Source organism: Athene cunicularia (assembly GCF_003259725.1).
Source record: "Athene cunicularia isolate RWA chromosome 5 unlocalized genomic scaffold, athCun1 chr5_part1, whole genome shotgun sequence".
NCBI lineage: Eukaryota > Metazoa > Chordata > Aves > Strigiformes > Strigidae > Athene > Athene cunicularia.
In genome coordinates, this window is record NW_020799101.1 from 11825253 (window position 1) to 11853179 (window position 27927).

The window sequence follows — 27927 nt, forward strand, 5'->3', positions numbered from 1 at the left end:
CCCCCCCCCCCCCCCCCGTCTTCAGAAATACACATATATTCTCCATGCAACTTGTAGTTACAGCTCTCCAGGTGAGAGCTTCTACTACTTCTCCACTCAAGTACCAGAAGGTTGGTTTTTGGAGTGGGGACAGTGGTGTTCCCCTCCTTCATGTCTGTTGTGTAGTAGTTTACAAAGTTGGGTCAGGAGTAGCTGAGGGCTTTTGTGGTAATTTGTTCATCAGCTTGTATTCCAAGAAATGAAGATATTTTGGCAAGTTTTTTGATTATGTATCTAACAGTAACTAGCATACCAGAACTAACAGCATGCATTTTGGTGCCAGGTCACATTCAATTAGGAACTTGAAATTTTGGGTTTTCTTTTACTGATTTCAGTGTGCTTTCGAACTTGTTGAAATGCTGCCCTTTCAAGTGCCAGTTCAAGAGCCTCCTAAATTCAGGTCATTATATAAAGTAACCTAATATGAAATTAAGTTTGTCCAGGGACATTGGAGGGGACAGCACAGTGAAGCATAACTGCCAATTTTCAGTTGGTATGCGCTAAGAAAAGTCTTTCCGTTAGCTGTCTCCCTTTAACTTTTGAGGCTAAATCAAATGCCTTTAGCTCTGTATGGGTTCTCTTCTGGGTTTTTCATGCATGTTGTTTTCATGCAGGAAGTGGTACCACCAAGTTCTCATACAGGCTTTTCTGGATTGCATTTGCCATTTGTTGGGTTTACGTACACAACTGATAGGTAAGTAAAGCATATGTCGTTCTTAAACTTGTTTCCCAAATGCAGCCAGTTCTAGGAAATTCTCATTTTTATAAAGATGTAGAAAGGTTGATGTCTATAGGTGTACCTGTGGATAAACCTTTATCCCTTTTTTTTCCCCCAGATGTCTGAACATACTTTGATCATGCTTGCCAAGATCAGATGCTTTTCTATTTAATATTTTATCTATTTGAAATGAATGAAAGTTAAGGGACTAGATGTGTCACTTGCAATTGGCCATAAAATTGCTGTTTCTGCATTCAGAGGCTGAGAGCAAGTCTTGTCCATGTTGCATGTCTGCCAGGAACAGTTCAGGATTAGGTCATTGCTCCAAAGTCCTGCTGGTAGGCTGAGTTAACATGGATAGTTCTGAGCATGGACAAGTGGCTCACTTTTGTACATCTTTGAAATGGCCTCCATCTGACTTCAGAGATCCCTCAAACATATACTTGTCTCTGATCTTGAGGTTATTCTGCCCTGTTTGTTATTCCATTATTTCCCTTTGCTGGGGTTTGCTACATCATGCAATACTATTTCAGAAAGAACCCAGTACATACATCTTACCCTTTTCAGAGTGAGATCATGTGGTTTAGCTTAAATTCATCTTTGTCACACTTTAAACTTTTGGGTTTGTTTCCCAGCTCTCTCAGTGCAGGTACACTTACCTGCCTACTTCACTGTCAGGTACTAGTAACCTTTGGCATAGGAGAGTTAATTTTCAATCATTTAGGCAGTTTGTAAAGTGAATATAAGTCTGCATCATTAAAGTCCTGAATGTATGTGTGTTAATACTCCAGCACATCCATAGTATCTAGGGAATCATAACTTTACCCTGACAGTTGTCTCAACAGTAACAATTACTGCTCTAACTGTTCTTGCAAATTCAAGGTGCATATTTAGTGGAATCCCAGCATGTCACTGTTATAGACTGCTGTGAGTATTTATTAAAATATTCTAACTTACGTATTTGTTTTCAGCTCTTTATCTGATAGAGGCACTTTAAAGAGTTCAATGCAGTCTGACACTGTAACCAAAGATATGGATGTACAGCGTGACTTAAAGAACACTTCACAAATAGAAGGCTATGAAAAGAAAATACGGAAATTAGAGCAAGAAAAGCAGGATTTGAACAGAAGACTGCAAGGTTAGTGGTTTATATTTGTTGGGATTCTTACTTCTGCTCATTAGGAGGAATTGGGATGTACTTTATTGAAAACCTTTTCCTTTGTTTTCTGATTTTAAGAATCTACACAGACAATGCAGAACCTCCAAGGTCCAGTGTGTGTTACAGTAAATACAAGCCGTGATAAGGAGATTAAAAAATTAAATGAAGAAATTGAACGGTTGAAGAACAAATTAACAGGTAAGCCTCTGGCATGGTAATTATAGAAATGCAATTTATTTTGCTGCTACTAGCAACATTGCGTAATGTGTTTTTGCAATAAGTAGGATTAATGTTCTTGAGGTGCTAAAAAAAGGTTGGGTTTTTTTAAAGTCTTGCTCAATATTAAGAGGCATTTGAGTTTCCAAATGAGCACTTAACTTTCTTCTTCCACTTGCTTGGCCTGATAGCATATACTAGCAAGGGGGGAGTCTAGAGTACAGCAACTTGTGGAATGGGTTCAGTTAAAAATTTTGTCTGATTTCCGTTTCCCTAAAAGTCTCAGGATATTCTGTTCTCTCACTCCTTTTTGGAGGGAGTATTTTTTTGGAAGGGTTTTACTTGGAGGCTGATGTAAGAGGCAGTGGGGAGGAAAGACTAGCTTTAGTAACATAAGGGGATAGGATGTATAATAATAGTTCATATTTAAATATTTCTGAGCTCCTGCTCCCTTTGTGTTTCTGTCTGGTGATGCATTAATTAGGAAGCACTGAGCATTGCAGAAAAACAAATACTGGCATCTGTCCTGAGAGAAGACTGACTCATCCATATCACTGAAAATCTGTTGCTTGACAGTGCTATTAGTTTATCCATACAAACCTCCTGTTAGTGTCTGATTTTTAAGTGGGAATCAGTGATAAACAAATTGGTGTTTTGAATCCTAATGACTTGGCTGAGAGGTTTATAGGGGCCTGTAGTATGCATAAGTGAGTTCAGATGCTGAGTTGCTGGTGCTGATATTTTCCACCCCACAGTTTGGCAATATACCTCCTTTGTTGGTGCATGCATTGCAAAAATTGGCTCAGCTCTCCTATGCAGATTATCCTTCCAAAAAAAGCTATTCTTATGTATTCTAGAACTAGGTTTGAGTCCAAATAGTTAGATTAAGGTACTACTTCTGCAAATGGTTCAGGTTTATCTAGCTCTTCAGGCAGTGGTGCCCTGTTAAATATGAAAACTAGCAGTATGGTCGGGTTTAAGAAGTAGTATTGGTTCATGTAGGATGGAAGGAAGTTTGTGCTGAAGTGAGAAAAGGAATAATAATTCTTTAATAATTACATCAGTGCTTGGGATCCCTGAATACATAAGTCCAGTTTCCTGTTCTGCCACAGATATTGGTGGAACTTGAGTGAGACAGTTATTCCCTGTGCAATTTCTTTTTTCTTTTTTTTTTATTTTTAAAGCAGTAATTAAAACTAAATGGAGAATGGCGGTTCATTTTCTTACCAGCTCTAAGACTGAGCAGATGTACAAAAAGGTGTTTAGTTTGTTGTGCTTAAAGGTGATAATTTCAAATCAGATTCATCTAATTTTCTTTGAGAATAGAGAGAGAACTACCATGAAAACATACTGCCAGGAATATGGGCAGTCAGGTCTCCAGCTTGCCTCATGCAGGATGGTATTTCTTTCCCAGATTGTTAGTTCTTATCAACTCTAGGAAATAAATAGTCCATTCCTGTCTTGCTGGATGCACTAATGACTGATTGTAGCCTTTCTTGTCATATGATGAAAACTATTTAGGAGATGAATTGCTAGAACAATTGCTAGAATTGGAACAGCTCAAGCTTTTTTCAGTGTCTTTAAGGACTAGATGTTGCATTACTCAAAAACATAACAAAGTCCTGTGCTAAGGCTTTTTCATTTAAAGATCACAGTCTTTGGGAGGATTTCTTTAATAGGCTGAGAAAAATTAAAATTATTTGGAGGTGTCAATGCCCAAAAATTACCTTAAACAGTCTAAAAAGGTGGGAGCAGGAAAGAAGTTGATTTTCCAAGTGAAGTGATGTCAGTTTGCTTGTGTAGTGTTGCTTGCTTTACAGATGTAAATTTGGGACCAGTTACTTTTAATATGTATTAATCTACAGATATAAGTAAACTGGAAGGACAGCTTGCAGATGCAGTGGCTTTTCGACAAGAACATGAAGACTCGATACACAAGTTGAAAGGACTAGAAAAGCAGTGCAGAGTACTACGGCAAGAAAAGGAGGACCTTCATAAGGTATTCATCCAAAGATAGATACATTTGAAAATGGTCATGTAAAATAGTTTCTTTACCAAAACAGTTGTCAACAGGCTGCCCAGGAAAGTGTTTGAGTCACCATCCCTGGAGGTGTTTAAAAGACGTGTAGATGTGGCGCTTAGGGACGTGGTTTAGTGGTGGACTCGGCAGTGTAAGGTTAATGGCTGGACTCAATGATCTTAAAGGTCTTTTCCAACCTAAATGATTCCATGATTCTATCATAATATACATAGCAGTTACTCTGATCTGTGCTTAGTCATTGGTCCTGTAGATATCAAAAAGCGTGCGCATGTATATATGTCTCAAGGAGGTCACTGCTCCAGTTTGAGCCCACATATCTTTAATACTAGAAGCCTAATTACTTCTTAAGGCTGAGGATTACTTTTATGTAATTACTGAGTTTATTTACTGTTGTGTAAATTACACCTTTGCTTCATAAAATGTGACAGTATCTTCGTTTGTCAGCAAAATATTTTGCATTTAAGTAGGGGTTTGCATATTCTACTTAACCAAGTTCATTAATATCAAAAAAAGCTACCTGTATTCAAACAGATATTTTTGGAAAAGTCTAGCAGCCATATTGTTCCAAGTAGACATTGGATGGACCCAAAAGTAGTGTGTGGGCCAAAACCTCTGGGGTTTTTGTCCACTAGAATTTGTCTCACCTATCTCTTAACCACTGATAGGGTTTTTTACCGGAGTGTAGGAGTAGCAGAGAAGTCTGCTCGTCCTGGTTTGAACACATGCATTTTGGAAAGTTAATGAATACTCCAACAGTACTTCTACTAACAGCAGAAATTTTTAGAAGTTCCTTGGCCTGTATACATATATTCTGTTGTCTAATTCTGCTCTTTTTTTTTTTCCCCCACTCTCAAATGATTTTATGTAGAACACTGAATTTATATTTTAATTGTCTTATTTTTTGTTAACTACTTGTTGTAAAGGAAACAGGTTTTATACTTTAAAGTATGATAGCACCACATTTTGTTCTAAGGAATCTTCCTCAGTTTTCTGAAGAATTTCACAAGATTTGCTGCAGTATGTCAATGCTGGTACAGTGTAGTTGATGGCTCCCATGAATGCATTGTCTGCTAAAACATTCCTTTAAAAAAGGTTACTATTCTGCAGGTACATGGTGGTAATCTTAAATTATTTACAAGTGAGGTAGCCTTGTGTAGTCAAATTTGTAAGACAGACTTCTGGAACACCAAAGGTATTCTTAGAGCTGCCAGACTAGAAGCAGAATAGCTGCTGTCTTGGTATGTTACTGCAGCTCCTTAGCTAGGAGGAAAAAAAAAAAAAAAAGGTGTAAATTAAGAATTAGAAATCATATTTAGCAGTTAATGTGAGCTGGTTGAGCTTTCAAGTCATTCTTGTGTAGGTCCAGTTTCTGTCATCTTGGAAAGATATATGGAGCTTCAATGACTCTTTTTTTTATTTAAACCAGCAACTTGTAGAAGCCTCAGAGAGACTAAAGATGCAATCCAAAGAATTGAGGGATGCTCACCAGCAAAGAAAGCTAGCTGTGCAGGAGTTCTCCGAGCTCAGTGAGAGGATGGGAGACTTGCGATCTCAAAAGCAGAAGCTTTCCCGGCAACTTCGCGACAAAGAAGAGGAGATGGAAGTGAGCATGCAGAAAATTGACGCTATGCGACAGGACATCCGTAAATCAGAGAAGATCAGAAAAGAGGTAGCTTAATGAGATAGCTAATAATAACATGCTTCAGCTGCTGCTTATTCATTATCTCATATGTGATTGTATTGAAAAATTAGGACTGTTACCAATAATTTACTTCGTCCATCTGTAAGAAAATGCCCCAGTAACTCTTCCATATGACTTTGCTACAGTTCACAAAATAAGTCCAGAATTTGTTTCTAAATGTTTCACTGATGTATCAGGAAATGAACAGTCTTCTTTTTTTGTTTGTACTCAGATTTTAAACTGGAGGAAATATTCTTCTATAGCCAGTTTCTTTGCTCTTGTAGTTTGTTTCTTGTGGACTCTGACTCATACAGTCAGCTTGAAACCTAGGAAGCTTAATGTCTTCATGTGCTTTAAGGTTGGAGTATTCTGACTTCTTTTTTTTTAACTGAATTTTTCTCTTCAGCTGGAGGGAGGAATAGTGATACAGAATAAATATGTAATTTTCCTTCCTCTGTAGTTAGTCGTTGTAAAAAATGTCTGTAATGTCTTTAAGAAAGATAATTTCCAATTAGTATTTAGGCAATTTATAGTTTTATGTAAGATGAAGTAGATGACCAGAAAAGGGCATAAGGAACAGCTATTGTGGTTAACAGTGTTTAAATCGCTGAAAAAATCATCAAATTTTTTGTATTCTCTGTGTGAATTGTAGAAGAGATATTCAAGAGCTTTATAAACATTGCTAGAAAACTTCTGGCAAATTGAAGGTCAGTCTGTGAAAATGTAGTAAGAGATTAAGTTTCTTAGATTTTTTTTTTTATCCATGAATTAGAAGTGGTAGTTAACTGGGGGAGGTGAAGGGCTGTGACACCATATTTGATGCACAGGGCTGTGGCACCACGTCTGTAGAGCAGAATGCAGCAGTCATTCAAGTATTGTTGTTTATTCAGTTATATATTTTCATGCAGGGCTTTATAATCTCCTCTCCTTGTTCCTACAAGTTCCTTTGTTTTCCCAACAGTTGTATCAATCTTCTATTCAGGAAATAGTCTGTAAGTTCATTGTCTTAACCCACAACTTTAAATACAATCCTTTTTAAAACAACTTTGCTAGTTGAATTAAATGCATAAAAATAAATCTTAACTCTTCCTGTCAGGTTTTAAAGCTGTACCGCTATTGCTTGAATTGCAACAGTTGCCTTAGTTGCCACTAAATCTTGTCTTTCTGATAAGCTTTCTGAAGTTGATAAATGGATGATCGAGCTTATTTTGTTCCATAATTCCAAGGTAGAAGTGTTCAGTGTTTCAAAATATTTGAAATATTTTGCAATAATTTGGCTCAAAGGTTGGCATTTTTTAACTGCCTTAGTAGATACTGAGGCATGGAGCTGACCTGTAAATGTGGGAGACTTTCTTCTTTCACAACTGCAGTGACTTCCTAGTGCCATTTCCTTCTCTTAACTGCAGAGTTTTCTGTTAATTCTGTCTCTGAAAATACTTGGTGTAGTTCATATCAGTACAAAAAGTCATGTAGTAATAGTCGTACTGCATGAGATGAATGGATGCCTGGATCACTGAAGGCAAAACAATTATCGTGACATCCTGAGAAGATTGTCATAGCTGTGTAACATAAAATAGAAATAAGGAAAACATGCTGCTCATTCATATGGAGGAAAGGAAATGAATGATACAGACAATACTACCTTGTGTTGAAATGACTTAAAATTACTCTTGTTACAGCTGGAAGCTCAGCTTGAAGAAGTTGTAGCAGAAGCATCAAAAGAACGCAAGCTTCGTGAGCACAGTGAAGTCTTCTCCAAACAATTGGAAAATGAACTGGAAGCTCTAAAGGTTACTTTTTTTTTGACAAAGGTTTACTCATGGCACAGGAGTTGCAATAATTTTGCTTACTCAACTGTTGATACCTGTGGCAGGCTTAAAAACTACAGCCTTGCACCTAACCTGTTCAGATTTATTATCTTTTTTTGCTTGAAAGATTTTAATATCTCATTGGACACTAATGCCTTGAAAATGTCCAGTTCATATTAATTCTAAGCAGATACTAAACCAGGATGGGCCAAATCTGTGACCTCTACAACCCATTTGATGAACCCCTTATAAGGGTCATGTAAGCAGAGCAGTCACAGGGCTTATTGCTTGGAGACAGGCAACTTTTAAATCACTCGGTGACCAAATAAAATTTTTTTTCCAAGTGTCACCAATTGGACAATTCTAATTTTAAATAACATTCCCAAAATGTTATGATCATAGTTTATTCCTGATGGGTTTTTCCTCTTCTGCAGCTGAAGCAGGGAGGCCGGGCAGCAGGTGCCACACTAGAACATCAGCAGGAGCTTTCCAAAATTAAGTCTGAGCTGGAAAAGAAAATCTTATTTTATGAAGAGGAGTTGGTCCGACGAGAAGCATCACATGTTTTGGAAGTAAAAAACGTGAAAAAGGAAGTACATGATTCAGAGAGCCATCAGCTTGCGCTGCAGAAAGAGATCATGATATTAAAGGATAAATTAGAGAAAACAAAGCGAGAAAGGTAAACTTTTGGGCATGATTCATTAACTATGGATTTCTTTTGTTTGTGTATTGCATTGCGTAGGTATCTGTGCAGATTGGTATTTCACCTTAACTCTGTTTATTCCTTTTTTAAAATCCCAGTCTACAGGTTCAGCAATGTTACAGTATGTGTGTTTCTATTTCTTGTCCTTCTCCTTAGGCACAGTGAAATGGAGGAAGCAGTAGGAACAATGAAAGAGAAATATGAACGTGAAAGATCTATGCTCTTGGAAGATAACAAAAAGCTAACAACAGAAAATGAGAGGGTAATTATTTTAGGAAACATTTTTTAGAAAATACAATTCTTCATTACTTTCTGATGTTGAAGTAGTCAACTCATTGATCAGAACAGGATCTGTGAATGTTCAGGCAGTATCTGAATAAAACAAATGTTATTTTCGCCATATAAATGTCAGAGATCTTGCTAAACAGTAACTTCAGCATCTCAGTATTGCTCTTTTGAGAACTGATTCCCAGGACTCAGAGGGCTCATGAAGGCTGCACAGAGAGGGAAGCATTTATAAAGAATGCCTGCCTTCCTGATGGCTTACAGTTAAACCTCATTCCTCTCTGACTTCTATGCTTGCTTTTTCTTTTCCTTTGTTCTGGATTGTTTTGACTGAACTGACAGTGTGTTCTCTGCTCAGGAGCTAGTCTCCAGGTGCACAAAAAAAGAAACCCTTTCCAGTTCTTTGGTCTGTGTTGGAAGTTCCATATAGCCCAGGGTGATCTTGTCTGTCCAGATTCTATAGGTGTATAGACATAGACATATGTAAGAAGTCTGAAACTGACATAAGTCACAAGTGAAATGAATCTTTTCTTCCAGCTCTGCTCCTTTGTGGACAAATTAACAGAACAGAACAGACAGCTAGAAGATGAGCTCCAAGACCTAGCAGCAAAGAAGGAGTCTGTTGCTCACTGGGAAGCTCAGATTGCAGAAATTATTCAGTGGTATGTGCTGTTTAGAGATCCAGATGGCCACTTTCAAGATACTGATTGGCTTTTTTTTGTTTGTTTTTTTACGTATAGCTAGGCCCTTTCTCTGTGACTGGGGTCACCAAAAGCATGGCACTTCTGAGTGTTGATTAACTGTTTCTTGTCTGCTTTCTAGTATTGCTGAGTAGTAATAACAATTGAAATTGTCAGATGCTGTAAAGTAGGAAGGAGAGGGTTTTGGTGTCAACTTGCTTCAGTCTCTAAAGTGATAATTAAATCACCCAATTTGGAATATTCTGATAAATTCAGTCAGAAAGGTGGTCATGATTTAAAAGGTCCATGTTAACATACAGAACCGTGCTAGCTGTACTAGACAAGCACTTGCACTTAATTCACAGGTCAGTTCTTCCTTCTGTTATTTGCTGTTTTAGCAAGCTATGTGCAAGTACTTTCAGCATCCAAGATAAGAAGGGCTTGAAGGTAACCCTTATAAAAATTGAGCAAGCGATATGCAGATCATGTTCCAAACAATAACAGTGAATCTCGCTGATGGCGGAAGGGAAACTTCAGTTTCCCTAGTAACTGCCACAATCAAGAGGATCAGGTAGAAAAATCCAAAGCAGGTAATCTAAGATGTATTCAGTTTTCTGTTGCTGGGAGAGTTTTCCCTACTCTGTCCGTTTCTGTTATGTCCCTAAATCCAGTGCAGACATTCTGATTATTTGGTGGTACAGTATTTGGTGCTATGAGCCATGAAACTCACGAGTAACAGATTTTTGTAATTGCACAACAGGGTAAGTGATGAGAAGGATGCTCGTGGCTATCTCCAAGCATTAGCTTCCAAGATGACAGAAGAACTAGAATCATTAAGAAGTTCCAGTCTGGGGTCACGAACACTGGTAAGAAAAATGTTTGCTAAATATTTATACTGTCCTGGGGATGTCTAGGAAGCTACATTTTTAGTTTCAGCTATCTGTTCATAATCAGAATTCTTTTCTAATAAATCCTCTGCTCTGCTTTCTAGTTTTATCTACTGCTTGTGAAATCCACTAGGTAATCTAATCAGAATTTGATAATTACAGGGGGCTGTTGTTTCATGTTAATATCTGCCATCACAAACTGCTTTAAACAGTACAGAGGAAAGAACAATAATATAAACCATTCAAGAGTAGTACAGAAATGTACCTTACAACATTAGATGCAAATAAATAATTTTAATTGCTGTTACAGTGAGATAACAAAGTAAGTTTTATTTTTGTGAACACGTATTAGCTGGTTCATATTGTTACAAACTGGTGACACACTGAGAGCATGTAGTTTTATTTACATGAAGAATGATGAGACCTTATGCCATGATTTTCCCTGAAACTGCAAAATAAAAGCTCTCACAAAGAAGTATGGTTACAAAGATGAAAACAAACATGTTTTGCCTTGGCAGGTAGTAAATACTTGCATAAGGAAAGTGAGGGCCATTTGCAGCTAGGCGTGAAAGCCCATGTCCCTAGCAGTGCCAGTCAGCAAAGTCTGCCATATGAAAAAGAGTCCATCTGCTGCTGGTTTATACATGTAAGAAGTTACTCACCCCTTCCAATCCTGTAAATAGAGAATAAGAGAAAGTTATCACTTCCTGTGAGCTAATGTTTACCTACATCATCAAGAGATTATTATAATATTGAGAGTTTAATAGGAAGAAGGATTGGATCACGTGCAGTTGGCATTTTCTTCTTAGCTACTGCCAGAATAAGGAACACTGTCTGTTCTTCATATTACAGCTGGTTTTGTAACTTTGGCAGAATCTGATCTAACACAATTATTTATCAACATAAAAAAATGTTTCCTATTGTCATGACTGTTATTTGCAAGTTCATGTGTGACTAGAGAGGTATCCATTAAGGAATATCAGAAATGTAGTCCACACTGAAAAATGCCTGGAAGAGGTCAGAATATTAGCTTTTGGGGGTAGTAGGGTGGAATTGCATGTTGTATGCAGAAGCATAGCATATGCTACTTAGTGAGTGTAAGAATTGTTTAGGCAAATGCTCTAGGTATCTTAGGTATCTCAAGACCCAGATTATTTCATTTTTTTCATGGTTTTGACACTCTTGATATGTTTTAGATTAGTATGGTTTACATTAAATATTGACATTTATCTCATGTTTGGAAGTCTGGTATGTCACTGTGCAGATTTTACTCTCTTCTAGATTGGACAATGAAAACTAGCTATTTTCAGTGGGTTCTCTCAGTTTGAGTTCCATGCTCAGTGATCCAGCATTTTAGTTTCAAGCATATTGTTTCAGTGTTTTAACCAATATAAAAATTGCTCATTATTTTTGTGTAACAAAGTCAGACTATTGACTGATTTCCATGCAACAGGTATACTGTCCATAACTAATTAAAAAAGCATTCTCTGAATCAGTGTGAAAGCTCATTTATGTCTTTGAACAAGAACAGAAATACCTTTAGACAGTTGATGTTAATATTCAGTAACTTACTGGAACAGGATCCACTTTGGAAAGTGCGACGCAGTCAGAAGTTGGATATGTCAGCTAGGCTGGAATTACAGTCTGCCCTTGATGCAGAAATTCGTGCCAAACAACTAGTTCAAGAAGAGCTACGAAAAGTTAAAGATGCAAACATCTCTTTTGAGAGGTAATAACGTCTGTGGTTCTGTTTGGGTTTTAATGTACTGATCTAAACTTCTTGTTAGAATAGTAACAACTTTCTTAAAATGGCCGTTTGTGCCTGGGATATTGGACTCTACCAGAAAGATCCCATTGTACAGACTACACATTTCTTATATAGTCAAATGAGAACTGTAAACATTTCTTCAAGTAAGCATTTCACCATTGTGAATAGCTTGGTTAATAAGATATAGCTATCAGGCACCTGAGGGGGGGAAAAAAGGCATAAGAGCAAATTCAAAGCAAATCCAGTACCTTTTCTTAGACTAACAGGAGAGTAGACATATTCTTGGGAATTAAAAGCCTAACTGCTATTAGAATAATTTTGTTTAGTAGATACTTGCAAAGATAGCAGGGGTCTCAAGTACCAGTTTTCACCATCTAGTCAAGTAGTGAGGTGCCTATTCATAGGAAAAATAAAATTAATCAGCCTTTAAAAAAAATATTTTGAAAAAACCACTACCACTTCTCAAAAAAAAAAAAAGCACTTTCCCAAACTCTGAAGTGTATGACCAGAAATAAATAGCCCTGTGCACTGCCTTTGAGATGTTTCAGGTTGCATTTTGATCATATTATGTTGCTTTAGTAAATTAAAGGAATCAGAAGCAAAAAACAGGGAACTGTTGGAGGAGATGGAAGGTTTGAAGAAAAAACTGGAAGAAAAATACAGAACAGATTCAGGTAATTAAAGTTACTGTGTTCTTTAAAGTGTTCTAATATCACCTCCAATGTTGCCTTTTAGCTAAGCATGTTCTGCTTTGGGTTTTAGGTCTTAAACTTCCAGACTTTCAAGATTCCATTTTTGAATATTTCAACACCTCTCCTCTTGCACGTGATCTGACTTTCAGAGTGAGTTATTACATAAAATAACTACAAAAATGTGATAACTGAATTATATTTTTATTATGTAAAATTAACGCTTCAGCACATTTATATATATTAAGGTTTTTTGGAAAGGTTGGCACACCCTGTTACAAATAAGGAAATTAAATGCTTTGTAGTTGGAAGATGCTGGTTTAATACACGGAAAAGTATTCACACAGTTCAAGGAGTCTTTAAACAGATATGTAAAACTGTTGGCTCCAGATCTTAATGGAGTGATTAGAGTAGAAGGAACTGGGAAGAGTATCAGGGGGACCCACAGATGTTGGTATAAGTTTATTGTGACACACCCTCTGATCCTTAGAAAACTACTCATACAAATCACAGCTCCAAATGGGCGTTTCACTTTAAAAGGTTTGTGCATTCCCTGAGGAATGTTGCTGTTAAATGCAACACTGAACCACATTTTCTTACTTCATGAACTCTTGATCCGTGAAGATTTTCTGGGATTCTTTTTGCAAAACATAGACAGTTCAGGATAAAACCAGGAGCTCGAACTGAAAAGAATAGTTTGCTATGTTTATGGAGCTGAGTTAAAGGGGCTTAGGTTAGGTTTTCTATCTGAAGTATGTACTCTCTATTTATTTTTCAAAATTGTCACTGTTGCTAAGAAAAAAAAAAGCCTGTAGACATGCTGTGATATTTGCATACACTTTGTGTATGTGCTGTTCCCAGTCACAAAATGTCCACACTGGCTTTCTTGCTTCAAGCAGCAAGATGTGCTATATGGATGACGTAGAGTGAAGAGATACATGATGTTCCTAGCCGAATAATAATTTTTGTCTACTGACCTTGGTAAAACACTGCTTTAAAAAGTAACAGATATACTTAAAACAGTAACACGTAGAATATCAAGGCCATAACTAACCAGGATTCCGTTCTACAGATCCTGCAATAAGTATATAGTCGCTATGGAAATGCAGGTGGCATTTTCTGATGAATTGCATAAAAATTGCTGGTATTTAATGACTTCCATTAACAGGTTTTTTTCACATGTACTTATAAAGCATCAGTGTCATCTGCTCTGGGTTAATTTAGTTTTAATAAATACGATTTGGCCATATAAAACATTTTATTTAGCTAGCTTACTAATATTCTATCTGAAGTTTTCCTGTGAGTGATAAGTGATCGTTTTTATCCCTCATATCCGTTACAACAAAGGATTCTCTTTCTTCTTCATCTACATCTTCTCTGCTAGCCTTTTGGGAAGAAGTAAGTTTTCGCTAGTAGTTTTGTCTCCTTATTTTGTTGTGACCTGTCATAGTAAAAATGGCCTTCTAAAACTAGATATTTTGCTTCCTCAGCTTATCTATAACTTAATCCACTAAACAGAGCTAGTTTAGTTTTCTTTTAATACCTCTTTACAGGCTTAGTATTTTATATTTTGAGTATCTGTGTGGCTAAAGCTGAATCACACAGCATTTTTAAATACTTCATATTACATAATGGTACAATTTGATCTTAAATGGCCCAGCCTTATCTATCAATTAATAACAAAAAAATGAACAACTATCTGAACATATTTAGTGAGCTAACGGAACTTGAGCCACCTTCCTCTCTAAACTGGCTGGGAAGTGAATAATTCGTTACTTGTTGCCTTTAGTGCTAATTACATCATTGATGTGAAGTCTAATCTCATGTTTGTTAATCATTATTTTCATCATGTCCTCAGAGTACAGTAATACAGTATCCTACTTCCACACCCAGCTTCTTTAGCTCTGGAATTGTAACATACTTCCCCCTTGTGCTAGCAATTAGTAGTTGCTAATTTAAGAGTGAAATTAGTAGAAGGCTTGTAATAGATGCTAGTCTTAAATTTTAGTGAAATGTAAGACAATGTGATTAAGTAGACCTGATTCTTTTAATGTCAGAGGCCAACCATTTATTTTTTTTCTAGATCGTGTAGTACTACTTAAGAATTTTTCTTGTGGCGGAATTACCGGCTGCTGTGTGCTAGAAAAATCCTAATGTAGTGAGCTGCCATGAGAAATAAGCTCTTTTGTGGATGATTGCCAAACTTCTCAAACATCTTTCCATACCTGTATGCAAGAGATTAGAGACAGCCTTACTGGGAGAACATAACTGTTACAGCATTTATGCTGCCTGCTATGAGGTTTTGCATTTCAGTACTTCAGCTTTATAGATTTTCCATCAGGTGACAGAGTTTGTTCTAAGGAAAACTTTTTTTCAGAGTGAAAAGTTGTTAGATGTGTGTGTACTGCATATAGAAATCATCAGCACTGTTTTTAGTTTCCATTTTGTTGACATGAGAAAACTTCATCAGATCTGTGGTATCTAATCTAACATCTTTGCTGTCACTTTTGCAGACCAGTTCTATTAGTGAGCAGGAAGCACAGGGTCCCAAGTCAGAAGTTTCACCATCTACTTCAGTTGCAACTGCAGAGCAACAAGAAGTAAGCCATTATTTTACCCTGAAGAGTAATTCACTAGAAAGTCTCTCTGTCTTGTTCATGATAAATACCTATTGCAGCATTCATTATGAAGAAGCAGGATTGAATGTTGCTTATTTGCAATGTGTCAGTGTTAATTGCACATGCTTTGAGAACAGTTGCAAATGAAACCTTTTTGCTGGCTCTGTGTATGTTGATGCACTTCATTTTCATATGTTTTCTGTATTGCTGCTTGTTTGTTAGTGTGCAGGCTTTCCTGTGAGTGCTTTAAAACACAATCTGTTTCTGTTATAATCAGAATGGTGATGTTTATGACAATTAAATTTTTGATAATTTTCAAAAAAATAAAAAATCAGAAAACAATAAGCTTTGCCACCCCAATCTTGAAACAAATTCTTGAAGCCTCATTTTGCTCAATTACAGTTTTTTGTGATTCAGGAACCAATTCGGCTTCAGAGGATGCCTGCTGCTCCTTCCCCCACCATTCAATCCATTTCTCTAGCTGTACCAAAGGTAGGGGGACTGTGCTAACCTTATTCTGAAGAATAAAGGAAAAAGATCAGTTATAAATTAGCCCTCCATGTTTGTTCTTGTCCTGTTTGGGTTTTGTCCTGTGTTTCTTAGGTCTGTGTTTTTAATCATTGTTTCCAAATGCAAGTTAATGGGGTTAGATTCGTCAGAAGGGATGACAAAAAGTAGTTGGTTGTAGGTTTGGGTTTGAGTGGCATATGCAGTTGGAAGTGAAATGGTTACCATTGTCTTGCAGCACCTTTTACAAGCTGCGTTTACTTAAAAGAAGCCCAGGTTTCATACTGTACACTCTGATATACTGGCGGGTGGTGAAGGGAAATGCTTGCATTACATAGGTACAGAAAGTGAAAAGTTTTATTTTTTTATCCCAAATGTATCTTTCAGCCTAAAGCTCACCAGCTCAGTATCAAGTCATTCACGAGCCCTACTCAGTGTAGTCATTGCACCTCTCTTATGGTGGGATTATTTCGACAAGGTTATGCCTGTGACGGTGAGTCAGTTAAACTTTTTATATTTTCAGCAAGTCCCCGAAAAAATAATCTAAAAACACTAATGTAGTTTAAGACAACCATTCTTTGTGGAGGGAATGAAGGAGAGGGACGGCTGCCACTGAATGGTTCTTTTGCAACATCATCAGACTTCAAAACTAATAGAGTTAATATAAGCCCTCATGGTTCCCTTTCATATTACTATTCTGCTAACATTAGTGCTGTTACAGTGCGAGTTGCAGGGGGAGATGGGGAAGACAGGACTGTTTTCTGTTTCTGTAGTGGAGATGACTACAGGAATGCTCTGGTAACATGAATCTGAGTCTGTCTATTTTGTGCTGTCCTGATCATAAGCCCCATGTGTTGGGAGGACCATTTGCTAGGTTTTTTGGCCTGTAGCCATCTTGCTGTCTATTAGGTTTATTTAAAATGCTTTCTCTGATGCATCTGTCATTATTGAATTCCATATTTGAGTATGTGGAGGTATTTTTGTTTGAAAATACTTAATCTGTATCTTGATTAGACACATGAATTCAGTAAGTACTTCACAAATCTGCTGAAGACTCAACAGTATAAATAACGTTATTGTGTTTCTATGCCTAGCTTAATTCTTGCTAGTGACACCATCCCTAATGATACCTTCAGTATCATATTCAGATTGACTCATCTGCCCTTCAGGGTGCTTCTCCTGACAGATCTGGTGGTAGTTTTTCCCTAGGAGCACCTAGAGCTCTGCCAGCACTTGCCCTGGGGCTGCCTTTTGTCTCCTGTTGCTGACAGTTCTGAACTCTTGGTTTGTATCTCTTCCTGCAAGTTTGAAACTCTCTTTTTCCCTTGGTGTAGCTATCAACTTTGTGCCTTTTTTTTCCTCTTCATGTATTTTGATTAAGCTCTGCATCATTAGCTTTCCAGTCTGCCTCTTCTACAACAGATCTTGATAGCTACAGAAAAAACTAGAGTCACATTGCTATAGAAATAGAGATGACTCCAGTAGAACAAAACTTTGCCATGTTCCACTGCAAATCACTTGCTTTTCCCAATTCCTACTGCTTTTAATGCTGGATACTATGGTAAAACACAGCTGCACTTCCAGAGCCCTGTGGAACTGACCTGTGGATTTTCCCCTATTCTGCAACCAGTGTTCCTTGATATGCACAGTCCTAAATTATTATGATGCCTCCTAAAAAGAACTCAATTTATTATCTGGTCTCGGGGAGCACCTACAGTACTTTACATGCATGAGTTATGGTAACCCCTGTCCTCCTGAGAGCAGACAACAGCTCAAAGAACGAGCCTGGCAGCTTGCTCTGGGCAGCCCTCTCTGCTGGCTGTTCCCTTGGGCATTGAGAGGAGGCAGTTTGTAGCCCAGTCTGTGACTCTAGCAGAAGCAGGCTGTTTCCAGGTTCTCTGGAATCCTTTAACCCTTTGTAATTACAGGACTAGATGTGCATATGGTATCTGCCAGATGCCCGCTTCTGAGAATACAGTTAGGAGGAAGCACAGAATAGATCACAGTGCCATGCCACTCTCCCACTGCCTTCCCAAGCCTACTGGTAGAAACAAGGACAAATATCTGTGGAAAGATCTGGCCCATAACCTGTGGGTTGAATGCCTCGATACGACGTGTTAGTTCATTCCACAGTTTTTGTAGTCTGTCTCATGTGAAGTGACATACATATATTCTGAGGGTTTTTTCTGTGTAGTCTATAGAGCACTGCACACAGAGGCACAAGAGACCTAGAGACCCCTGTGCCTTGCTGATGCAGCACGAAGTGGTACAGTGTAGTGTAAATGGTAAGAAAGGATGCAACGATGAGTATAGATACTGGCTCCTTATTTGAACTCTGCAATATATACATGCCCCTTTCACCACACAGCGTTTCAGTCCTTGTCCCCTGGTTTCAAGTTTATTCCCTGTGTTTAATCCTTTCTGAGTTTTTTTGGTCAGTTTAGTTTTACTTTGTCTTTGCAGTATTCTTGCATATTTGGATCAAATTAAACACCTACTATGTTTATCTTGTCTCCTATCACTGCCCTGTAATTTTTATTCCTCCTTTATCCTCTTTTTTACTTTTTCCTCTTCTGTGACTGGGTTAGTTGCTGCTTAAACCAGCGAGGCTGACCAACTCCTCTTCCTTCTGGAAAATGCTTTCATAAGTTGCCTTGAAACGTGGACTCAGTTCCTGCCCTTTATGGAAGCAATAGCCTTAAAAAAGAAAATAAAAGCACTTTGGAGTCTCATGCAAGATCTAGGTGTGTTCACTCCTTTAGCATCGTTGGCTATTGCAATATTTGACTGCCAGTTTCAGTGTGATTGATTAATTTGCTCAGCATAAGGATAGACTATGTTAATGTCCTGTTGTGATTGACTTATACATGCATTTCACTGTGAATTTTCTCTTTTGTACTCAGTGTGTTCATTTGCATGCCATGTTTCCTGCAAGGATAGCGCACCTCAGGTCTGCCCCATACCTCCTGAGCAAGCCAAAAGGCCTCTTGGAGTAGATGTGCAAAGAGGAATAGGAACTGCCTATAAAGGTTATGTCAAGGTAATAGTCTTTTGTTCTTGGACAAGAGAAGAATACTAAACATGACTTACAGCTATGCAGTTTGGAACCTCTAAGTATGTTTAAACTATATCTCCTAAATTGTGCTAAAGCCTTAAGGCTTTGTGTGCCATTTATGTAACTTATTTAACCTTCGTTGCTTTAGATGTGGGAGAAACAGTTGGTTTTACTACAAGAGCTAAAGGTTAGTAGATTAGTAGCTACAATGTTCATAAGCAGCAGGGAGGGAAAAAAAGCATGCTTTAAGGAAGAATTTCTGTCATTGTTGATGTAAGCATAATATAAAAGGTAAACTGTCATACCATTTTGGCATTTGTGGACTGTACAAGCCCCATTGTTTGTCCTAATACTACCCAATGTATTTATTAAACTGTAAAAGAGAATGGTTGAACTTAAGGGAGGAAAAATGATTGCTTGATTACTTGACATTTTTCACTCTGTTTTGAAGGGCAAGTAGAATGTGTTCTAATTCTGTTGATATAAGTATAAGCTTTTCTAAATGTCCCTGCTTTCTGTGTCTACTACATGCGCTTACATTTAATAAGCAATCAGTTATTTATACACAGGTCCCAAAACCTACAGGAGTTAAGAAAGGGTGGCAGAGGGCTTACGCAGTTGTCTGTGACTGTAAATTGTTCTTATATGATGTGCCTGAAGGAAAGTCCACCCAGCCTGGAGTTGTTGCAAGTCAAGTCTTGGATCTCAGGTTTGTATTATTATAACAGAGTAGAAATCCTCTTTATTTTTTTCCTAACAGGAATATTTATTTATAGTACACAAGAAACTTTAAGATCATGCGAACTGTGGTCTGAGAAGACCCATGTGTTCTGTATGTAGACTGCAGCTAAGTTTAGGCTGAACGAGTTGGCCTAACAAGTCACTTAAGTGACTTTATTGTCACTAATACTACAATCACGAATATTTACAGTATTAGCATACTTCTTTGTAGAATTCCATATGCATACATGGAAAACAAATAGACTTTGGTAGATTGGTTTTTGCCCTGCACTCTGACCTTAACATTGAGTCACAGATCATCCCCATAGCCAGTAATTTCAGGAACATTAGAAAAGCTGAAGTAGTCTTCAGAAAAGCATTGTAAATTCAGAATTTACAATGGAAGTGGCTCTGACCCTGCCTTCTCACAGGAGTTGTTTTTTTCATGGTGACCCATTTGAACCACTGAACACTCTCTACAAAAGGTCTGCAACTTATATTCATCAGAGTAAGGTAAAGTAAGTAAAGAAGGTTTTTTCAGTAAAACAAGAAGGGTTTTTTATTTCAATTTTTGGAAATGTCAAGGAAGTGTAATACCTTTTAATGTTACAGCACCTTCTATCTCTGAATGTAAAGTTTGCATTATCAGCCACCTTGATTTATATTTTTTCCAGACAGTAGTACTGTGGGGTTGCACCCGTACTGTTGCTCACTTCTCACATTTGTTCTCTGAGAACTATCAGTGTCAGCTCTCTGACATGCTGGCAGCAGGAGCAGAAGTGTGGAAGTATTGCAAATAACGGCATTCATATCAGTACATTGCTTGAAGCAACTCAGATATTATACCAACTGTCCCAAGCTTTATCTGCTATTGTAGCTGCCTCTTCGAGTCTGTCTTCTGAGGATTATTAGATGTTTTGATAGATGTTAACCACCACAGCTTGAATTCTAGCGTGGGCAAGTTTCAGGCATTAGTGTCATCTTTACACTAAAATTGGCAATTATGGTGATCAACTTGGTCAAATTCAGTTTAAAAAAGCTTGTGTAGACAAGCCCTCTGGAGTGGAGCACTCTGAAATGCAAAAGTTGTTCTGATGTCTGTTTATTTTACTGTAATAGAGAATAAAATCTATCTGTTTTGAAAACCCTTATTTGAATCCCACAAACTATAGTTATGTTGCCAAGAGCTTTTTATTTGATTTTTCTTTTTTTCCAAAGGCCCCTCTCTCATGCTACGCATTGAGGTATGAATTATTCATTTCTAATGTGTCTGCTGGGCTGGAAAAGCAATATTCTTGCTGCTAATTGTAGAATAGGTGTGGTCAGTAAACCAAAACTATATAAAGCCGCTCCACTTAACTTCAGGTGGACTGAGTTGCACGTACCAAGTGCTGTAGAAACATAGCTAAAGCTTGTGAGTTGAGTCAAGGATGGTTAGAGCATAACAAAGCAGTGATGGCAGTTTTTACCTCTGTGTGGTGTTAGGACATTGCAGCTTATTGAAACAGTTGTGGTATCAATTAGATTTCACTGAATAATGTTAGTATATGCATATATGTGATTCTCTTTCTCTCTTTCTTACTAGAGATGAAGATTTTTGTGTGAGCTCTGTCCTAGCATCGGATGTAATACACGCAACTCGTAAAGACATCCCTTGTATATTCAGGGTATGGCTACCAATTTACTTTAAAGAAAATACAAGTTACATACTAGTGCTTGTTTTGATAGTGAAATATGGTTTCCATATTTAATGTCTATTAAGTTATGAAGAAGTATAAGAATTTACAAGAGGTGCTGAAATGTGTAGAGCACTATAATACTCCTGTTATAATTGAACTGTAAAGAGCAAAGTTCTCCTTTTGCTGCTTCCTTGTATATAAAGTTTGGCTTTTTTTCTTGATTATAATTCAGTATATTTTTGTCTCCTTTTCCATTGATATTTTAGTTTCTTAGCTTTGGAGGACTCTTGCTTTAGGAACTGATGCTGTAACAGAGTAGGCTGAAGCTTGGTTATGCTCACCAATTCTATTTCAGTTTCCTTAATTTCACATTTAAGTATAGTAGAAAAATTTTAAAATAAGAGAAAATAATTAGCTTGCTTAGAACATACATCAAAGAGGATATTATATCTGATGCTGTATTTAGTTTTTGACAGGAACTTCTTTCATAGGTTTTATGTGAAATATATATAATGTGGAATTTAAAAATATAAATATTGGCTACTAACATAATCTTCTCTAATTCCTTGCATTTTAATTCAGAAATTCACTGTTTTCAGCATCTCTCATTCTCAGCCACTTCGAATCAAGTCAGTGGATCATGGCAGCCAGAGAACTGACAGTCCCATGCAGTCCCAATCATTTGGTCCTTTAGGGTTTTACTTAGGAAATGTCTTGGCAACTGGAATGATTCTGTGGCTTTGCTTTTTTGTAGAAATTTTTTGCAGTGGATTTTCATCCTTTAGTACTACTTTTACGTTCATTTTCCTCTTGTTTCTAAATGTTTGGGGTTTTTTATTCCCATCTGCCTGCTTTCTTCTCAAGTTAGCAAATACTGAGGCAAAAGACTTCTGAGGAAAGAAAATGAGCTATGCAGAATTTTAATTGATTCTCTTAAGAACAGGGCATCCATACAGTTTAGCCCACCTGACTTACTGCTGTAATTTCTATATGCAGGTTTTTTTAACTCTTTTCTTGACTTTTTCAGGGTAGCTGAAAAAAAACTTGTCAAATATCCCCATGTTAGAATACTTGAATGGATAGACATGACATAATGTCTCCATGGTGTCATCAGATTATCCCCTACTAAAGTGATCTGATGAATTAACTAGAAGCCTAGTTTGTGAGTATATCCATTTAGATACCTGGTTGATTGGAACCAGAGAAGATGCTGCCAAAGTCCACCTCTTCTCTTAGTTTTATGTCTTCTATCAAAAGAAGGAATTTCCAAAACTGTAAACCAGTAATATCTGATGCAAGAGAGTCTTATTTTCTCAATTTAATTCTAGATTTGCATCTTGCTGACATAATGACATGGAGTGGCTTCTACACAATAGTTAAAACTTACTTCACATCATCTGCATAAAAATGCGGTCCTTCTTTCATACGTGTTATTTCATGTAACACCTGATGATATTGGTCACCCACTGAAGACAGATTTTCATTTCTTTTGTATCTTCCACCGGTAGAAAGCAATACCAGAAAGCTGCTAAACACTAAAATATGACCCCCAGTGAAATAAAAAAGAGGAAGAACTTGTCTCAGACTCCACCATCTCTCCTTGTTAACCAGCTTGTTAACCAGTTTTTAAAGCTGGATGTTAGGCCATCCTGGCATCCAGACACTGCAGTCCAAGTGCTGCTATCAATACATTTTTAATAATGCTGTAAGAGTATCTGGAGTCTTTCCACAGCTTAGCAGTTTGAGTTAAGAAGCCTCGAGTTTCATAGCAAATACTGGATTTTTTGTATGATGAATAATGCTAGGTATATTATGACCAATTTCTCCCACCTTTTTTGCATTTGACTGCATGTAAAATGCCACCTTCAAAAGACTGAGGACTAGTACATGGTGATACTTCAAAGGGAAAACAACAGCTGAAGTCTGATTTGGTTTTGTTTTGTTTTCAAATATAGAAATATTATCCATTATGCCTCCATCCATCTTTAAAATATTAATGCTTAGTTACAGTTCAGGCATTTACAAAGCTTGATGCAGAGTAATAAGAGCTATGAGCAATTGCAAACTACTTCATTCTTTTCCTACTGCCCTTAACTTTCATCTTACTTCTGGAGTTCTGTCTTTGACATCCTATTGTCCCAAGTTTACTTTCAGATATATTTTGTCTTTAAGATGAATGTTGCTTCATTCACTCCTTCAGGAAGTGTATGTTGCATAACCACATCATTCATCTTTATGGTGATTTTCTTATCAAGGCATATAGGCTGACGGTGTGTTATTCCATGGAAGAATAGTTACAGCCTTCAGTTTTTCCCTTTTGCACCTTTTACTGCTTTGTTTTCTGTTTAACTACTGCTATTCTAAAAGTCTGTTGTGAGGGCTGATACTGGCTGATGGCCTGTTTGTCTGTGCCTGAAAGCATATTTCCCATGAACTCACAGACCCTTCGATCTCTTCATACATGACACAAAACTAGTATTAAGAATTAGTAAGTGCATACTTTGGGCAACAGAAAGTTCCTGGATAGTTTTTCTATTCAGAATACATTCTGCTTTGAGATCTATAGGATGATTTACCTGAAAATTATGTGAAGCCACAGTTATTTTTTCTTTTAATGTGGGGAAATGGGAGAATGCAGTACTTCAGTATCAGAACATTGCTTTCCTCCAGAGTTTATAATGCAGATATGATGTGCTCTTCCACCTGGACAAATATATTGAAAATTAGGGTAGCAAAATCAAAATCCAGAACTGATCATGCCAATGGCATTGGATTTAAATGCATCTGATTCAGCATGTGTGTCACTTTTAAATAAGCTATTAAAAGATTGGGGGGGGGTGTGTGTGGTGTGTGCATCAGGACAAACTATGACATGCTACTGAGATTACTGAGATTCCAGTTCAGGGCAGGAAGGAGATTTTAATGACACGTATTGATTATTGTAGGAAAGGAATGTAATATTCCTTGCCCATGCTTTAGGGTTCAGAATGAATAAGCAAGACTGAGTCATTTTTAAACAAAAGAACTGTGGCTTATGAGGGTTTTTTCGAAGCAATGTGGCCATATTATCTGTGTGCTGTGTTGCATGCCCCTCAGGTACATCATTGCATTGTTACAAAAAAGTGTATTTTGCTTTCACAGTTCTGTGAAGTATATAATACTGACAAAAAGGGCTTTTATTATGCTTATTAATTTCACTTTCTCTGTCTGTTAAAAGGTGACAGCTTCTCTCTTAGGTTTGCCTTCAAAGTCTTGTTCTCTACTGATCCTGACAGAAAATGAGAATGAAAAGAGAAAGTGGGTTGGAATCCTAGAAGGGTTGCAGTCTATCCTGCACAAAAACAGACTGAAAAACCAAGTTGTGCATATTCCACAAGAAGCCTATGACAGTACACTGCCTCTTATTAAAGCAAGTTTAGCTGCTGCTATTGTAGGTATGTTTGTTTTAACTTTTAAAAGTGTGTGAGGGTTGTTGGAGATATTAGATGGGCTTCTGTAATGAGAGCACTGACGCCTTGAAATAAATTCCTCAGCTGAATTCCTTCACAGGAATTTAATAATGGGGGGAAATGCTAATCTTGCATTGATATTCAAATTTCTTCAACCACTTGGAGTAAATAATACTGTTTAGTTGTTTAACAATATGGTATATAGCATGCTTTTGACAGATTGCATGAACTTAAGCAAAATTGATTTGTTGTTGAAAATCTGTTTGTCCAGAAATTTTTGCAGCTGTACAAAGCAAACAATCTGTTTTAAAGATAAGATGAAGTGTAGCTGAATTAATAGCCTTTTTTTTTCCTTCCTGGTTTAGATCGAGATAGAATAGCAATTGGTTCAGAAGAAGGACTGTATGTGATAGAGGTGACCCGTGATGGTAAGTTAGGCAGTAGTGCACGCAGTAATTACATACAGAATAATGAGCTCCATAACTTTTAGTGCTGTTATAATGTAGGTTACACAACAGCCCGTCATGTACAGTAAGTATTAAGTACTCGATTAATTGATGAGAAGGAAAAGTGAATGTGAGATATAAGCGCACTAATTTGATCATTATCATTACATTCAGCTGACTGGCTGAAATTAAAGGGATGAGTTGCTGGGCATGTTCTGACATGTTCTCAACTTAACTGTGTTCCCATAGCGGATAGCAAAATGCTTCAGCACACAGAGCACATACAGGGCACACAGCCGTGGTTGATGCACAGTGAATTATCAGGCTCTTACTAAATAGAACTTGAATTGAGTGAGGAAAAACTTGATATAGAAGCAGACTTGTTCCAACCTGCACCATCAGAGAATTTAAACATCCATGAATTAGAAGTTAGATAGCCAGTGAAAGCAACACAAGAGTTTGTGGACTTTCCATTAAAGCCGACATATATTGTTGTCTGTTTCTTCCAGAAATTTGACACCACTCACATTCTGTTTCAGACAAATGCCTCGCTTGACCCCTTCCATTATCTCTTTATTTCTATGACCCCATGCTTCCTCCTGAACCTCCTTTTTCTTTCCTGTTCATAATGCACTCTGCCCTCTGCCTTGAGAAAAGTGGGATCAGTTTAGTTTGTTCTTTCTGAAGACTTGCCATGTCCATTCCAGAGCATGTTCCAGGTACCACAACAAAATGTATACTGCATAGTCACTGGGCAGCACAGGCATATCCTTCTATCACTGAATTATTAGACATCACAGCTAGGAAGTAAGGGAAGCACTTTTCAACCTAATATCTGAGCACAAACACAAATAACAATGGGAGACACGCCTTGGAATGGTAGGGAAAGCATGGGAAGCAGAAAGGATTACTAGCACATGAGCATGGGAATAGTTTGGGGTCAATCCATACAAAATGCAGTTTTAAACGTGGAAAAGCAAAGAACAAGTCTGGTTAATTTTGCACTCTGCTTCTAAAATAAGATACTCTTATTTTGAATGCACAAATTAACAAAAAAAAAAAAAAGCCAAAAAACCCCAAACAAACAAAAAAAAACCCACACCAAAAAACCATCTGAATTGAGTTAAACTGAATTTATAGAATAATATATTTCTAAGAAGCAACGCAGATTTACAATACAGTAATCTATTACTATTTATCCTTTTCCAGGTTACCACAGAAAATATTAGTTATTTCTTTCTCTCTGACTTTAAAAGCAGCAAACATGCATTGTGAAATCCATGCTTTCTTATAACTCCTGAGCTGCTCTAAATTTAGACAGCACTCTAAATCCGTACTTTCTGTGGTATAAGAGCTAACAGCTTTGGTTTTTTGATAGGATTGTTTCTAACAAAATACCTAATGCTTTCTTCACCTGTATTTATAACCTCTGAGCTTAGGTTGTTCTGGTGTCTTTAGCTATATGTGAGTTCAGGGTGTTGAGGTCAGTCATACAAATTTGTGAAATTAAAAGGTGCCTTTCCTAACTTTGGAAAAATCACTGAGACACTCCTGAAATATCCCTTGGACTGTCATTCAAATTTCAAAAAAGATATTTCTTTGAATTTAGTCTTTGTGGAAGAATTTGAATTTCCTCTTTCAATGCAATTTAGTTTGTGCCTATTTGAAAGTTAGATTGCAAGTCATGCTAAAACTTGAATTTCAGTGTAAAATAAACCAATGAATGCAGATTTTTTAAAGATTTGACTTTCAAAATCAAATTAAGTCAGGGATGTGGTTTGGGGGCAAAAAGCAAAATGTTATTGCTTAGAATAAGCCATTGCCCAATTCCAGGAGAAACTGCTTTATACGTGGAGACAGCAGATATTTGAAATTCTTTTTAGCAGTAATAAATGCCATTCCTTTGAGTAAACTTCCAGTGGTCACCATTCAGTAAGGACTTAGATATAAACATAACTTTAGATGCAAATAATTCCAGAGATTCCAGTACAGCGTCTTGCGTAAAAGAAAATTGTTCATTTAATTTGAAAGGTCATTTCATAAAGTAATGGTTATCTGCGTCACCGTGTCTCATGTAAATGTGAAAAAGAATTATCAATTTTGGCAAAGATCTTTTGCAGGAGTTTTCTATGGCCGGTTCCTGTGTGTTAATAGCACTTTCAAAAATTGTAATCTTTTTTCATTTTATGGCAGTTGTAATTTTCAGTGTTAATTAACTGCCAGCTGCTTATATCAAAGGTCTTTGGTCAGAATATCACTTAGTTCTTGACAAATAAACTACACTGTAAGCTGGAGATGGAGCTAGAGGAAAAAAAAAAAAAAAGTTTTTTCTCTGTGACAGAGTTCCAACGGCTGGTTATTTCATAGCATGTTTCTTCAGACATACCATCTATTTGTGCAAGTGAGGGGATGCTACAAAAGCACTTGGCTTTGTGATCTAAACAGCTGAAGTCTTGTTTATAGAATTTGGTAACTTGGTTAGGTTACTGAACTATTACTGAAAAAAATGCCTATCATTTCCAGTTAATTTTTTTAATTCACAAATATTTTGAATGCATTTAGCTAACAGAAAAAAATGAAAGTGACATTTAAATAAAATTGGCTCATGTGTATTATGTTTCCTAGTTTGGAATTGCTTAGTCTCTTCTGTTTATACCCCATGAAATACTCACTCCTTCCTTGACCGTGCCTGTATACCTACAATCCCAAAAGCAGAATACATTGTACCAAAACCCCTTAGCTGCCTCTAATCCAGTTTTAAAAAAAACCTTGAAACAGT

General features: G+C 37.1%; 1 protein-coding gene across 8 annotated transcripts in view; it reads left to right on the forward strand.

The window, feature by feature from the left end:
- Window positions 1–27927, forward strand: part of CDC42BPB (CDC42 binding protein kinase beta) — a 67612-nt gene that overhangs the window by 29858 nt on the left and 9827 nt on the right. For 4 of the 8 annotated variants that reach the window (XM_026849072.1, XM_026849074.1, XM_026849076.1 and 1 more), the window contains exons 8-28: window positions 654–733; window positions 1729–1895; window positions 1995–2114; window positions 3998–4131; window positions 5600–5842; window positions 7534–7644; window positions 8097–8341; window positions 8522–8627; window positions 9188–9312; window positions 10091–10196; window positions 11798–11946; window positions 12565–12659; window positions 12748–12827; window positions 15188–15274; window positions 15710–15784; window positions 16187–16292; window positions 18703–18839; window positions 19424–19563; window positions 21160–21241; window positions 24471–24687; window positions 25068–25130. In XM_026849072.1, coding sequence (XP_026704873.1) covers window positions 654–733; window positions 1729–1895; window positions 1995–2114; window positions 3998–4131; window positions 5600–5842; window positions 7534–7644; window positions 8097–8341; window positions 8522–8627; window positions 9188–9312; window positions 10091–10196; window positions 11798–11946; window positions 12565–12659; window positions 12748–12827; window positions 15188–15274; window positions 15710–15784; window positions 16187–16292; window positions 18703–18839; window positions 19424–19563; window positions 21160–21241; window positions 24471–24687; window positions 25068–25130 — 2668 coding nt within the window. Of the gene's footprint in view, window positions 1–653; window positions 734–1728; window positions 1896–1994; window positions 2115–3997; window positions 4132–5599; window positions 5843–7533; window positions 7645–8096; window positions 8342–8521; window positions 8628–9187; window positions 9313–10090; window positions 10197–11797; window positions 11947–12564; window positions 12660–12747; window positions 12828–14021; window positions 14073–15187; window positions 15275–15709; window positions 15785–16186; window positions 16293–18702; window positions 18840–19423; window positions 19564–21159; window positions 21242–24470; window positions 24688–25067; window positions 25131–27927 lie in introns of all 8 variants that reach the window. The other 4 variants (XM_026849071.1, XM_026849070.1, XM_026849073.1 and 1 more) reach the window with 3 other exon arrangements.